Source organism: Lytechinus pictus, chromosome 4, assembly GCF_037042905.1.
Source record: "Lytechinus pictus isolate F3 Inbred chromosome 4, Lp3.0, whole genome shotgun sequence".
Lineage (NCBI taxonomy): Eukaryota > Metazoa > Echinodermata > Echinoidea > Temnopleuroida > Toxopneustidae > Lytechinus > Lytechinus pictus.
Window position 1 is genome coordinate 13,238,376 of NC_087248.1, and position 16,078 is coordinate 13,254,453.

Below are 16,078 nucleotides of genomic sequence, written 5' to 3' on the forward strand. Positions count from 1 at the left end.
CCCTTTGATGGACTAAAATATCCCCAAAATGTATCTTTTTGCTCTTACATATGGTGATACAAACTCTTTAACCATATTCTTTGAAAATATATACTACATACAGATTAAGAGAAATATTTACTAAAGTAATGGGAGAGTTGTTCACAAGTTACATCACACATCTTTGCTGCATTGCCAATTGGAGGATCTTCCCTAACATTAGTGATCGTAATTTTCAAATGCTCAAAACTTTCTCATTATTTGTCCGATTTTTCTCAAACTTTTGTTCATATGTTTCTTTGATTTTTTCTTTTTTCAAACAAGCTATCTTGTTCCAAAGTTTTTATTTTCTTTTAATGGTCATCACCTCGTCAATTCCTGTACGTACTTTGTGTGGGACATTCTTGATATAATTTGCTTTGGTTTCTAGTTCATATGAAAGTTTGCAATGCTCTCAAACTATGATTGCTTTTGCAGTTTATTTTTCAAATAACAGTTACATACATGTAAATGTATATGCGCAAACCAGGTAATACACAAATGAAAGAGTTGGCGTCGAATACTAATTATTGATCTCATTATTTTAAAAAGGCCTCTATCAAACATTCCAAATTGATTTCATTAATAAATGAATATCTTGACTGAATCAACGTTATTAAATTGTAATTTCACATTTCATATTATAGAAGGAAGAATCAAAATATTTCATACTTGCTTTAATAATGAAAAGACAAAAAATCTGTTTCTTCATTTGCATACCTGTACTTGTGTTATGCATATGAGGGGGATAATAAGCAAAACTTTATTAATTTACCTCCGATTTTGATGAAATTTTCAGTGCTACATGTATGCTTATTTGATTTTCCTCTATTTATTCAAAGCAACTCACTGGGGTTGACTTGGCCTTTCTTTCAAATGCAAACATAAAATTTGGAATAATGAAAAATGCAAATGATAAAGTAGGGACTTGTTTCAGGTAACTTCTTTTTCAAAGCCATGTACAAACATGTATAAATAGCATATGATATTGGTATTGATTTTTTTTGCTTGTTCAGCCCCATTCCCACTTTAAAAAACGCTCCCCGGCCCCTTGACCAATTCCCCACCTGTTCTCTTATTATAAATATTATAATAATAGATGGGATTTGTAATGCGCCTAATCCACTCTGCAGAGTACCCAAGGCACAAAATTGTGCTGTACCAATTTGATGGTCCTGCTTTACAATAAAGGATCTATCAAATCACATCGCAATGTAGAAACTCTAAAGGATAATGCAGCGTTGTGGGAGATAAATGCCATGTCATGGGTTAGGTTGTGAAATCTCAAGCTCTGTAATGCCTGAAGCAGAGGTTAAACCGTGTCTGTGGAGACAGAACAGTGAATTTGCTGTGCTTCACCAAGACAGTATTTCTTGTTTTTTCATATATATATTTGATTTATTATGGGTTTTAATTTACTCCAATTAATGTTTGAAAATAATGTTCTTTTAGGGTGTCTCTGAAACACTGTTTTCTTTCTTTACTCTTTTTTTAAGGGCTACATGCTATGATAATAAATCAAGTCTCTTCCTTTATTAACCAGGTGCATTCTACAATATGAGAAACTGGTCAAATTCATTTGGTCCAAATTCTCTCGCATATTACATCCCTGCAATCAATCAATGTAATAAAAATGTTTGCTACGCCTTCTGCTTGCAAATAAATATTCAATATTTATACATATATATAGCATATCTAGTAGTAATCTATCTGATTTACACTAAAAATAAACTTTAATCTTGATAGTACTGAATAATCAGATATATTCTGTTTGAAAAATTCACAAATGTGTCTAGAGCTAGTTTTCAAACTAAGCCATCGTGCATTTTATTTTAGGGGTACACCAAATACCAGCTGGAACACCTAAACTGGATTGCACACTGGCACTTTATTTCAACACCCATTTTAAGTTCAGTGCTGGAATCTTGTGTTGGATTTGTAGAACACAACTACTGAACTTGAACAACATACTTGACAGTGACAGGTCTATGTAAGATACAATTCCATTTTGAGGGCACAATTATTTGTGCATAATGTTTATCCCCTCCAAAGGATTGTTTCTTATCAGACTAAATCCGAAACTGATTGAATTTGAAAATTCAACAGCATTTATTTTCAGGTTGAAGCAGGTTTTGTGATTGATCGAATATCAAAATAGAAAACACATATACTGTTACGATTAATGCTTACTGAATGATTTAATATTAAGATATAAGTAGATCATTCTTTTTTTGGAGAAATTCACAATGCATACCTTTGTTAGATTTTGTATAAATATAAGTAGTTTTTTCTTCAAAGATGTGGCTAGATTGCTTTGTCAAAAGCACACAATTATCCACATTGCACATTTAAACAGTACACACCTATTAATTCAATTAACCTTCAAGTCATCTCACCAGGGATTTGATACCATTGGTGCTTATCGAGATGCTGTCAAATCACACAAAGTGAAAAAAAATATTAGAGATTTTTATGACAAAAAAGTGCGAGGTTATGCATTATATATTCCACACACTGCCTCACACATTAAAGTCATATTCTCCCTTTCCCTGGCTGATAATGCCTAAAACTGATTAAGTCAGAATAAATGTCTATAATAGGATGGCTTGTCAGCTGTGCTCTATCAATGTAGCATCATAGTTATTTCCAGTTCTCTTCACAATTTCGGGAATCCACTCCTCGGAGAGGACCTAAAGCCGTCGGTCCTCTGGTTGCTTTCTTACAAGCATTCATGTTTTCTAGCAATGAGGTAAAAATCAACAACATTTACCATTTCCCATAAAGATAGAGAGCCTTTAATACAAATACATCATTTGAAAATTGTCTTCTATGCCATATTGGTGAAGAATGAATTATTTCATTGATATCTTGGTAAAATAACAAAAACAAATTGATGGAATCGACTAATACCAACAATGCCCAAAACCTACAAGCTAATATCAGCGTTAATATTATTAAATGGTTATATGTTATATTTCATTCACATAATGCAGTGGCTGATTTCCTCATGTTAACTGAATACTTAACTTACACAAAATTTTAAACCCTTAACCTGCCACCTACTGAACACGGCAATTACCATAGGGACCAACCGGTTCCAGTAGTTGATGGGTTAACCTAGGTCAGAGCGATTGATAGAGCATCATCTCGGTCAAATATCAACACCAACCGTGCCGTGAGTGGCAAATCCCAACAGATATTCTCAATGACCCTTTCTTGGAATCACAATGCTTCACAATTCTCCGTGCAGAAATCGGTCTAGAACGCGGTCAAACTACATGTAGGTTTGGTGTCCTTTGAAAAGTTTACCCCATTTACACAGGTATTACAAAAAGCTGTTCATAACGGCCACCTGTTCATGAAAACTATCTTTCAATGCATGATGTTTATTCTTCAGCAACAATCATGCATTCATAAGTTTGCCATAAAAAATGTGCTATGAGTTACATGTTTTTTCACTGTTATTTTGGACAACTGCTGAACCTTGGATGACAGGAAAGGGTTGATAAGAATCACTCTGGTTGAAATAGCATCGAGATTGGTCGGACGACAATGAAGATGATGATGAAGATGCCTTCAATCATCGTATTCATTGATGATGAACTGGCAGACGAAGGTTGCTTTCTTGCGAGTATATTGGTCGGACAATGATGATGAGGATGATGAAGACGCCTTCAATCATCGTATTCATTGATGATGAACTGGTAGACGAAGGTTGCTTTCTTGCGAGTAGATTGGTCGGACGATGATGATGAGGATGATGAAGATGCCTTCAATCATCGTATTCATTGATGATGAACTGGTAGACGAAGGTTGCTTTCTTGCGAGTATATTGGTCGGACGATGAGGATGATGAAGACGCCTTCGATCATCGTATTCATTGATGATGAACTGGTAGACGAAGGTTGCTTCCTTGCGAGTAGATTGGTCGGACGATGATGATGATGATGAAGATGCCTTCAATCATCGTATTCATTGATGATGAACTGGCAGACGAAGGTTGCTTTCTTGCGAGTGTATTGGTCAGACAATGATGATGAGGATGATGAAGACGCCTTCAATCATCGTATTCATTGATGATGAACTGGTAGACGAAGGTTGCTTTCTTGCGAGTAGATTGGTCGGACGATGATGAGGATGATGAAGATGCCCTCAATCATCGTATTCATTGTTGATGAACTGGTAGACGAAGGTTACTTTCTTTCGAGTATATTGGTCAGACGATGATGATGTGGATGATGAAGATGCCTTCAATCATCGTATTCATTGATGATGAACTGGTAGACGAAGGTTGCTTTCTTGCGAGTAGATTGGTCGGACGATGATGATGATGATGATGAAGACGCCTTCAATCATCGTATTCATTGATGATGAACTGGTAGACGAAGGTAGCTTTCTTGCGAGTAATCTGTTGTCTGTTTGTGGTCCTGTTCCTAACGGACGCATCTTCCTTCTCTTTGTCTTCTGGTGGACAGCGCAGGAACAGCTCCCCAAATATGGTTGCTGTGGAGATGAACAAACACACAGAATAATGCTTGAGTTGGATGGAATTCTTGCCAGTGATATCAGGGCCCCTTCTTACAAAGAATTGTGATTGATCCAATCAACTATAACTATGGAAAGCCACCAACGGCAACATCTATAATGCATGTTTGTTCGAAATGCTTCCTAGACATGATGTGGATTCATATATTCATCACTGTCTTGACAACTCAACGTGCTCCTCTTAGTTTACAAAAGACATTGTTCAAATTCAATGCAGGAAAAATTATGACAATGATGGATTTCCATATAGTTGAGGTTGATTGGATCAATCACAACTCTTAGCAAGATGGGACCCAGATGGCTATTTTTAAGTCTGAGTGACTGAGCGATTTAGTGTGGGTGTACAAGTTGCCATATTTTTTTTCTTCAAAACTCCTAGTTACAGATACCATTGCATTTTTAAGTTTTTATGATGGTTGTCTTAAAATTTACAAAAATAAAACCCATCTGATAACTGTTGAGGGCTTCTCTTTACTTTGACTTTCAACTTATACATAACTGATTGTGTAATTTTTCATGTCAGTTAATTTGTTCAGTTTCTATGTATTATCAATTTCATTTCCTGTATTGGTTATGTTGTCCAATATTCAATATGCACCTTGAGCGTCACTATCGACAGATATGTGCACTATATAAATCTTTATCTTACCTAATGTTTTGGCATCAAGTCTGTTGTCATCGCTGTGCATGAGTAGCTCTCGTATTAACGCTGTCAGGTATTTGAAGACATTCCTGTGACATCTTGGTAGTTGTTTCATGATCTAAGTGTGATGGAAATTATATTATGCGTGATATTGGATTAAACATATTCCTTTAAAGATCATGCATGGACAATTCCATAAGACAATCATACCTAAACCTACCCCCATTTTTCTCTACTTATACTGCACTTCACGAACTAAAGAAGCAATGAGAATTTGAGTAAATTACAAATTTCAATATGAACTATAAAACAGAGAAAATGGTTCCAGGAATGTCCCACAGACAGGAAGTCGGACATACATACTGGGATTTCCTATTTGTCATCCTTCCTGCATTTGGTGCAACCCATACCAGCATACCAAAATACATTTATGAACATTTCCCATTTAGAAAATTAACCTATTTCTTAAACTTTGGCTTGTCAGAAGATTTGAGGAACTTGTAACCAGTATGGATTCTACCTACTTAACAATTCACTAAAATAGACAGTCTTATTACAAATACAGCACATTTATCTCTTATTCTAACAAGAAATCTTATGACTGGGCAGTTCCATAAATATAATCAACCCTTTAGTACCTCAGACCCCCTCACTTCTTGATCTTCCCACGCCATGAGAACTTGAGAGCAATACAACTTTTCATGTGAACTAAAAAGGGAGACAGATCACTTCACGAAGATCCCATATATAGGGCATTGGACATACATTCATATTTTCTGGAATCGCCCTACATGTAAATGTGACTGGTAAAATGTTGGTTTTAATAATAAACTCACTCACCTGCTTGCACAAAGTGAAGTTGTTGGCACCATCAAGGCATTTCTGATAGAATTTGTACGGAATGACTGGTTCCCTGAGACTAGCCAGGAACACTAGAAGAGACTCTGCTACTGAATGGATACTGCCAGCTGAAGGTTATATTCAAGGTCAAAGGTCAAGGAACAAATAGAGTCTAATCACACCTGCAACCAATTGAGCCCTATTAAAGTCTGAGTGAGTTTACTTGGGCAGGGCCAATATTCAGGGATCCATGATATTTGCTCCATTGTAAATTTGAACACACTAATGGAATGGCCAAATTCAACCCTGGATTTAACATTATACCCTATCCTAAACCTAAAATAAAACCCTATTGCAACCCTAACCATAACCCTATATCTTAGACGAAATAAAGCCCGGAGCAATTGTCACGGAAGCAAATTTGGTGTCACCATATTCAGATCTATAATTTATAGTAAAAATGATCTCACCGATAATCATGAATATCCAAATCTTTGGTTCAAATGAAGCTTTTACAAACAAAAATCATCGCAACATTGTCAGGGTTTGAATACAATGAATGTCTGACTTTACAAAAGTTATGATAACGAAAAGGTTTACCATACTCAAGTAGAAAATCACTGGAATGAAAGAGTTCAGATGATAACAAAGTAATTTGATTTCCCCTTCCTATCAAAATGTTAATAGGAGAGTAAGAATGAAGTCAGGATACAAAACAGATGCACAAACTAAACAGTATGCAGGTAATGTGGTACATGTATGTGTTCCACCAGTCAACAGTAGTGTAACAATGTTAAAAGGTAATGAGTTAATGTTAAGGATACGGATCTCTTCTGGAAAGCCTGTATCAAGGAAGTCTCTGATGGCTAGTACTTCAGAATGAAGACCTTCTTGACCAAACAAGTTCTCCTGGAAAGGAAGTAAAATTTGAAAAATAATTTGGGAATATTTCAATACATTTGGACCTCAGTCCTTACATTCCATTGCTTTACTGTTAAAAAAGCGAAATTTCACTTGAAGGCGAAGTCATGTCAGTAATTTCAATAAATGAAAAGCCATAAGAAAATTGACTGCTATTCCTTATATGATGCTGATGATATTGTTGCTTTGACTTAACTACTGACATAAAACTTAAAACAAAGAATGTGATTTAAAATTAAGTACCTTGTGAATTCCATTCCTGAATAGATAATCAACCAGCATCCAAATTTCTTTAGGAATGTCATAACTCTGGAAATCTGCACTTGATGTCTTCTGCGTAGAAGTTGGATTGGTTTCCTATTAAAAAAAAGGAAGTTTGAGAGTTCTGTCACATTTGGTTATTTATGTTCAAACCACTAATGGAGTTAAGAGTAATGATTACAACAACGATATCGTGTTTTTTTAAAAAGAAATAAGTGGTGCAATATGAATGTGGTGATTCATTATCACCATCACCATCAAATCTTCACCCTCATCATTATCATCATTGACTTCATCACAACCACCACCACCACCACCAATACCATCATCATCTCCACCACCACCATCATCATCCTTATTTTCACCACCACCACCATCATCATCATTGTATGTTATCATCATGATCATCCTCACTGTCAACATCATGATGATGATGATGATCACCATCATCATCATCATCATCCCTATTTCTATCACTACCATCACCACCATCATCATCATTAAAATCTTAGCCTTCATTAAAATCACCACCACTACCATCATCATGATTGACTGATTGGCCGTTATGGCATTTTATGATCATCACCACCACCACCACCACCACCACCACCATCATCATCATCATCATCATCATCATCATCATCATCATCATCACATCATCATCATCGACCCCAAAACTCACCAGATCCACCACCTGCTTTGTTGTCATCTCGTGTATGGGTTCATGCATCCTCACTAAACCTTCTAATGAAGCTCCAAAGCTACTTGGTCTGTAGCTACCTGTTACTGTGATGTGCATTCAAGCAGTCAAGGATCACATCTATTCACTGATTAAACTTTTCATGCTTTGAAGGGTCAAATCCCCAAATCAAAGGATAAAAGAGTAATAGTATATTTTTTTTAAATGATAGTATGAGATTTATGATTATTTTTCAGTGTTATTTTTTCATACAACATTTGCAATCTGCTTTCACATTATGTTGTGTATCATAAATTGCATAAATAAAACTTTCTTATAAATATGAAATGAAATGGAATAAGGTTGAATGTGACAAATTCTGATTGATAGAAACTTCCCATAAAATGAAGGTAGCAATTTTCATTATTACATAGAATATTTGGGTCAAAAGAAATAGATGCATGTGGCTATAAATATAACAACCTTAGAATCCAGCAAATTGCATGTAAAAAACATTTAATGCATAGTACAATTTCAAACATAAACATGCCTATCCAAGCGATGTTTAGAATTCACTTATTTTCAAAAGGAACCGGAGGATGTATTATGGGCAAAAACAATTTCAAAATGCTGCAAAAAAAATTTACTGGTGGCATCTCTAACAAATGACTATTTAAACCAATGTTTGATTGAAAAGGATATATAGTAGTCTTTGCCATTCTCTAGATGTAGAATGAGAATATCTTCTACAGTGTCTTTGCCTGCATTGAATGCTGCTGCAGTGTTCTTATCAATGAATGCTGTCAGCTTCACCTCTATCATGTCACCTAAAAACATAATGGTAAAACAAGGAGAAGTCTAACTTCAATCATTGTGCAATCTTTGGTTCAATTATTGGTTGTTCATGTGTAAAACATTTGTTCAGGACATCGCGTTCTGTGATGGCAAAATGATATTTCACCCACCTCACTGGTGCACAAACGCCCCGCAATGCCCTTATGCATGCTACTAAGGGCGTTTTTGTGCGCATGCAATGCGCGAAAGTGTGTGCTAGGGGCGTTCCTGCACCGACACGACGATATATACATATCAGTAGTTTATAATTGTTTACATATACTCCTTGAATATATTTGCATATTCTCCTTTTTTTGTGCTGACAATACTCTTTCCCAATCTTCATGATTTACTATAGCTTTGTACAATTTGGATTGATCAAGAGAAGAAACTCTCGTAATTTGAAAGCTACAAAAGATCATGCTATACATCTATGAATCATCCAACTTGGCTACATCACTAAAGTGATATTAATACCCCTAGATTGCATGAGGATCTACTGACCTGGCAACATGAACGTTGATTGTGGTTCTACCTTGAGCCATGGTTTACAAGGTGATTTGTCGTCCAGCTTGGCTACAAACTCCACCATGGTATTGACCTGACCGGTGTTTGCCACTTCAACCATCTCAACCACTTCCTCCATGAAGCGGAGCTCACCTAGCTTCAACTGAAAAATAGGCAAGTAGCATACCGTATACTCTAAAATTTGCACAAAGGTTTTACACCCGCCATTTTTTTTGCCAGCACCATGAAAATTGGAGATTGTAAAATGTCCATGTAGCACATGAAAAAAAAAACATAATCGGTAAATAAAAACTTGTAATTTGATGACTAAGTTTAAATCCTGAAAAAATCTGTATGCCAAGGTATTGGTTAATACAGTAATCATGATCAGCGGTATTACAGCTTAATTATGTATCAGTGCATTTTGCATCCGATTATGTATTTGTTACAGACAAATGTGGCTTATATATTGTGTGATGACAAAGCTGTATCTCAAACTTTAGGGAAATAATTATTTTAATTCATTTTCATACAGGGCTTAATCTATCAATAGATGTCCTGTCCAAACCACATCTCTCAATCTTATAAAGTGTACCTGTTCCATTTCAAAGGAAGACTTTCCAAGCAGCGATATCTAAATTCAATCCTCAATTGAGCACACTTACTTCATTTCTACCCAGCGTAACTTGTGGTAATGCTTCGTTCTCTTGTCTATCAAGTTTTCTGATTTCTTCCTCTACGACCTCACGGAACCTCTTCTCATCCACCACCTTCACCTAATAAAGCAAACAAATATGTTGGGAAAAGAACGAATTACTATTTGAATTTTAGACCCTATTCACGCATCATACATGCGATATTTAAGTAACAGGACACACAGACTGAATATTCTGACACATTGAAAATGAAAATTCATAAGAAATACTTCTCTAGCCATAACACACAAACTTTGATGTTGCCCCCTAGAAAAAAGAAAAAACCACCTGAATACCAAGGAACCTGTTCTATAAAACTTGTTATAACAAATTTGCAATAATAATTTAAAGCTACTGAAATCATTCGATTCGATCGGATGATAGTAAATTTTTTTATAGAAATGGTGCATTTGTTAGTATAAGGCTTTATAATATGGGAACCTGGAAAGACTTATAGACCAGCTTATTTCTTTTCAGCAAATGACCATGACAACCAAACTTCAAAATACTTGATTGATTTTACCAAGTGATTTATTTATCAAGACTAACATATCAGTACAAGAGTCTATCACAGACCATCTACTGTGTCATTACTCCCCAAGGACCTCACTAGACGGTTCCATGACATTTGCTCCAGCGACAATTGCTCCGCTGTAAATTCCACACACAAATGGAATGACCAACTGCAACCCTGGATCTATTACTACATGTCTATCCTATCTTAAACCTAACATAAAACCCTATTGCAACCCTAACCCTATATTTTAGACGAAATAAAGCCAGGAGCAATTGACGCCGGAGCAATTGTCGTGTCACCCACTAGACAGACTCACCCCAATGTCATAGAGAGCACTGACTGGTTTGTGATCACTCAGTCTCAGTTTCATATGACTCCTGTAAACTTTCTGGACGATGCGATCACCGCGGTGCAGGATTCGATCACACCACGCTGGCACACGCTGCTTCTCACTGTCAACAATATTCATGAAAAATCAATGATTCAGTATCAAATAAAAAGAGCACCCTTAGTATTTCATTGTAATCAAAGAGATTAAAATGGACATTGGAACACACTACCTGCCAATGACTAGATGGAATAATCAAGAACTGATAAACAATTTCTGAACTATCAATGCAAGAAGTAAAATTCATCATTATTGCACATGGAAAAAGTTAATTGAGAAATCGACTACAGACATCATGTTAAATTTGACCCCTACAAATTATTAATAACCTAAAGCTGTGGAAAAGTTCTCATAGTGCAGATCTGCAAATTAACGACCCTGACTAGGCCCGAAATTGAAATTGACAAATCGTAAATCTGTTTTAGTTTGTTCAATTCTGTCAATATTTTATTTTCTGTTGTTGCCAGTATCAGAATTTATCTTTCACTGGCTAGAAGACAATAACATGTAAGCACGTGCATTATGTTTAGGATCTATTGCACCGCTGGCTCTCTTGCTCTAGCGTGCAATAGAGGTCTATTGCACGGCTGCCATGTATTGGCATGCTATAGCTGATTCCTCTGAATGTCATATAACGCGCATTCATCCAATTAGCTGTCAAGGAGCTACATGTATTTATGTGATGTCTAAAACAAGCCATTTGAGTTTATTCCTTACCTAGAATCCCATTCATCACTACCAGAGTTGTACTTGTAGGTTGGACGGAATCCTATAGTAGCTTCCTCAAAGCCCTTGAAAACACGAGACAGTTCCCTCTGTCTATTCAGCTGTCAAGGAATATAATGATGAAGAAATAATTATACAGACCTTGAATTTGTATATTTTAAGGACAAGGATACTTTTCCATTTATATATTACATTTTGGAAATTGTGATTATGAAGGGCATCGAGGCCAGTCAATAAGACATCCAAAGACATGTTGTGGCCATGGATTAATTTAAGCCCTGTGTAGACATTTCTGGGTCCGGTCTTACAAAGAGTTACGATTGATCCAGTCAAACTCAACTATATGGAAATCCATCAATACCATAATTTTTTCTACAGGAAATTTGCTCAATCTCCTTAGTAAACAAAGAGAATCACACTGAATTTTTAAGAGAATAATGAATGTATGAATAAACATCATATCTAGAAAATATATTTTGACAAATTTGCATTTTAGATGTTGACGTTGCTGGCCGTCCATAGTTGTGATTGATCGGATCAATAGCAACTCTTTGTAAGATGGGCCATGTACACTTCTCTTTGAATACTTATTTTTCTCTTATCTTTCTATTTCTGTCTTTGTCTGTCTGTCTCTCTCCCTTACATCAGCTTTCTCAGTAATAGTTTTTCCAACAATATCAGCCTGTTCTGTCATCATGATTTCATTGTAAATACATTAAAATAACCATGACTACATGAAATAATACTTCTTCAATATCTTCCTTAATAATCCTTAAAAGAGTTTGACAACTCCAAATACTTCTTCTGCTCTCTCTCCCCCAACATATTTCTTTCAAAAGCTCTCTTACCTGATCCTGCACGAGTAGATCTTTGAAGTGGTTGTTGTCTATCAGTGCTTTGACTGTATCTACGGCAAGATCATTGATCCTGTAGTTCAGGTCCCCCATCCATATCACAACACTAGAGGTACACAAAAAAAATAAAACAAGAGAATCATTGAAAAAATTAAAAATAATTTTTGGGGGCGGGGAAGCGAAGTCATCCAAGAGGTACAGTAGAAAGATGCTCTTTTATTTCTCATACAGTTTGCCTGTATAAAGTTGTGCTCAAAAGTTAGTAAAACCCTTCACAAAATGCACTCCTTCATGCAGAGTGTTAAAAGTAAACAGCAACCACTACAGTGTTCGCAGAGCCCAGAGAAACAAACTTTATTTAATGTAATATTTTATCACCTGAATTCACAATTAAATACCTAAAACATAGCAGAACTTGAACACTCTAAACTATGTTCATTTTCGAGTTTGGTTCACTACCTTTTGAACAAAACTGTATCATATTCATTTAAGTCTTTATTTTCGTAAAGGACAACTACATCGGATGGCTTAATACACTGTTTTCATAGTAGGTCCTGTTTAACAAATAATGCAGAGCTTCCAAGTCTCCCGGATCCTGCGGGAGAATACTGGATTGCGATCCAATCTCCCGTTCTCCCGACCCCATGCCAAAATCTCCCGGATAATCAGGATTTTTAGCTGTTAAATTGTAAAATTCATACAAACGACTGTTTAACGAGTCTAGCATGTTCAACTCCCTAACACCCACGTGGAACCTCCTTATCACATTTTCATTTTACCCAGTAACTTCTACCAGTTTTTGTATAATCGTACAAAGATTTTCCATGTAAATGAAGATAATTTTACTGAACGACTGGTGAAGTAGTCTAACAAGCCATTTTATTTCCGGGTTGTGCAATGTGTGTGATGAAAACTCTTCAGCGGTACTCCATGCACATGGCCCCCGATGCGCCCCGGCGCGGCTCCACCCGGCCGCGCTGCGCCAGGAAGCTCCGAGAAGGAAAGTTCACGAGCACTGCGAGGCATTTTTCGTAAGCTTGCTTGCGCCTTATTCGAGCTGAAACTGTGGATCAACGATGGGATTAACAAGTGGATTACTTTTACACCTCGACTTTCAGTTTCAGGAATAATTTTATTGACAATCCTGAAGAATAAGAAGCAAAGTGGAGATTTTTTCGCCTACTTTCACTTGGGTTGATCGGATTCGAACATTTTCTCTTTCGTGAGTGAGCTAGCCTGGCGCTGGCTGAGCTGTGCGAAGCACGCCCCGTCCCGATTCATCCACACGACAATCGCATCGCCAGTGACCATGGAGATCATGGAGGTGGAGTAATCCAAGACCAAGACGACAAAATACTTGTCGAAGTATAAAGATACTTTTCAAGCAGAATGTGACTGTGTGACAATTTTCACTGGAATCCCTCAGAGACTTTAAACAGTCCACATATAAAGCTCATTTACCATGTTTACCACTACTGCAGCCCATTCCCCCTCTGGCTCTGGCCAATTAAAGGTATTTTCATGTTGAATGCATTCTTTTATGAATTATTTAAAAAATCTACTGTATTGCCTGAAGTGTATATTTAGTCAATGACAATTCATGAATTCTCCCCAATGTGCATTTAATCTATCGGAATTTTTTTGATGGTTTAGACAGCTGTCGGTTACTATCAAATGTTGTTTCTTAATGTGTTTTGCTACCCAAAACTCCCATCCGTGGGACAACGTTCCGCCGCTCCCTCACAAAATCATACCTCCGCGAAATCTACTGGATTCTATCATCCCAATGTTGGCAGCTACAAGAACTAAATGTATGTTGCAAGAAACTTAGGTTCGATAAAAAAAAATGCAAGTCCCGAATGAGAGTCATCGTAAAAATTTGAGATAATGTTAGGTACAAAATGTGAAGGTACTGTTTAACTAATAATACATTCTAAACTGAAATGCAACATTTCACACAATACAAACAAAATCAAACTAATGGACATTGGAAGAAACAGATGTTCAATTACAAATCAAGTAAAAGTCCCTTAACCAACTCTAAGTACTTTGATTAAAAGCAAATCGGTATTTGATTTACATTCAACGCCCAAAAAAGCTTGATTTTGAGACTAGCGCTTGATTGCAACAGAACATATATTTCTTACATGTACAATGCTCCATATAGGGTAAATGACAATTTACAAATTCATGATTGAAATCATTCACTCACTCATGTTGCATTACACCAAGGGGCTGATGATTCTCCCTTTCAAACTTCAACCTGGCGCAGATATCATGGTAGTCTTGGTTACGCCTCTCGTATTCCTCCATGTGGGCTGCCAGATGAGAGTTGATGAAACAGAAGGATGTGTTGTGGAAGCTGAAACGCACTGCCACAGCCCCTTTATTGCCCTGAAAGAAGAAAAATAATAATGATAATGATAATAATGATAATAATAATAATTCAATTCAATTAATTTATTTGACATCCTTTAAAAACATATGTACAAGTATACAACAACAAAGGAGTAAAAGAATTTAATTTAAATCACAGTATAAGCGATAAAAAATTGTCAAAATATAAACGAAATGAAAATAAAATGTAGCGGATGTAGGAAGTCAGAAAGGCCATTGACCTGTCAAAGCCGACTCCCTTGATTACTACATTATGGTACGATTAAAAACACAAATAGAATAGTGGCCAAAAAACAAACAAACAAAACAGACACGAACATATCATAATAATAACAATAATAATAATAATAATAATATAGATTCAAGCTAAAGGAATGTAATTTGTAGCACACAAGGGTTGTTACTACATGTATATCATCATAAATCTAGACCTGGGGGCCATTTCATAAAGCTGTTCGTAAGTTAAGAGTGACTTTAAGAACAACTTGTGATCCTTTCTTTTGGTAAATGATATTCTACATAAAATGTTCATTGGTGATTATTTAGCACATAAGAAAGGATCACCAGTCGTTCTTAAAGTCGCTCTAACTTACAAACATCTTTATGAAACACCCACCTGGATCATTTACAATCAAAGTGGAGATTGCAACATATAGATAAGCACATGTGGGACAGTTTATTTTTATTACTTGGAAAAGGACCCGACATCTGTTTGGAATGCAATGCTTATTTTACACATTTCTCAGCAACCACACATTTTCTGCCAGAATTATTTGGCACAGATTATATTTTTTTTCAATAAATACAAACACTTGGGTGGTCATTTTTTTGGATTTTGTTCAATCTCATTTTGTGATTATTATTGCAACTGAATCTTATATTCAATAAATGAAACAAATTGACAAAATACTCTGTAAGCCCTTTACAAATTTAGAAAACTACAGATATGTAACGTAAATATATATATAACCAATTCATGAGCTGTAGTAATTTTTAAATGATATGATTATGACAATAGATATTTTGATACTTTCCTTTCAATCCTGCACCTCTTGTTGTATTATGGATCATTTGGGCAAGTATTTTGTAAATGTTGCTAAGAGGAATTGTTCTGGCCAATGATATTTTTTTCCGGTTCCAGAGGCGAACCAAAGAAGTTGGCTAGATTTAAAGATAAATACCAGTTGTGGTAACGATCTCACCATGAGTTCAAACAGAATCCAATGAAATTACCACCAAAGTGTTTGTATGTG

At 36.0% G+C, this 16,078-nt stretch overlaps 1 protein-coding gene across 2 annotated transcripts in view; it reads right to left on the reverse strand.

Annotated features, from left to right (window-relative positions):
* Positions 1-295: 295 nt before the first annotated feature.
* LOC129258992 (inositol polyphosphate 5-phosphatase OCRL-like) overlaps positions 296-16,078 on the reverse strand; it is a 42,137-nt gene continuing 26,354 nt past the window's right edge. For both annotated transcript variants that reach the window (XM_064098421.1, XM_064098420.1), the window contains 13 exons: positions 14,641-14,822; positions 12,423-12,534; positions 11,566-11,675; positions 10,777-10,912; positions 9,914-10,024; positions 9,246-9,411; positions 8,610-8,734; positions 7,911-8,021; positions 7,211-7,324; positions 6,871-6,955; positions 6,047-6,174; positions 5,213-5,324; positions 296-4,521 (listed from right to left, as the gene is read on the reverse strand). In XM_064098421.1, the coding sequence (XP_063954491.1) occupies positions 4,367-4,521; positions 5,213-5,324; positions 6,047-6,174; positions 6,871-6,955; positions 7,211-7,324; positions 7,911-8,021; positions 8,610-8,734; positions 9,246-9,411; positions 9,914-10,024; positions 10,777-10,912; positions 11,566-11,675; positions 12,423-12,534; positions 14,641-14,822 (1,647 nt within the window). In that variant the 3' untranslated portion in view covers positions 296-4,366. The remainder of the gene's footprint in view (positions 4,522-5,212; positions 5,325-6,046; positions 6,175-6,870; positions 6,956-7,210; positions 7,325-7,910; positions 8,022-8,609; positions 8,735-9,245; positions 9,412-9,913; positions 10,025-10,776; positions 10,913-11,565; positions 11,676-12,422; positions 12,535-14,640; positions 14,823-16,078) is intronic.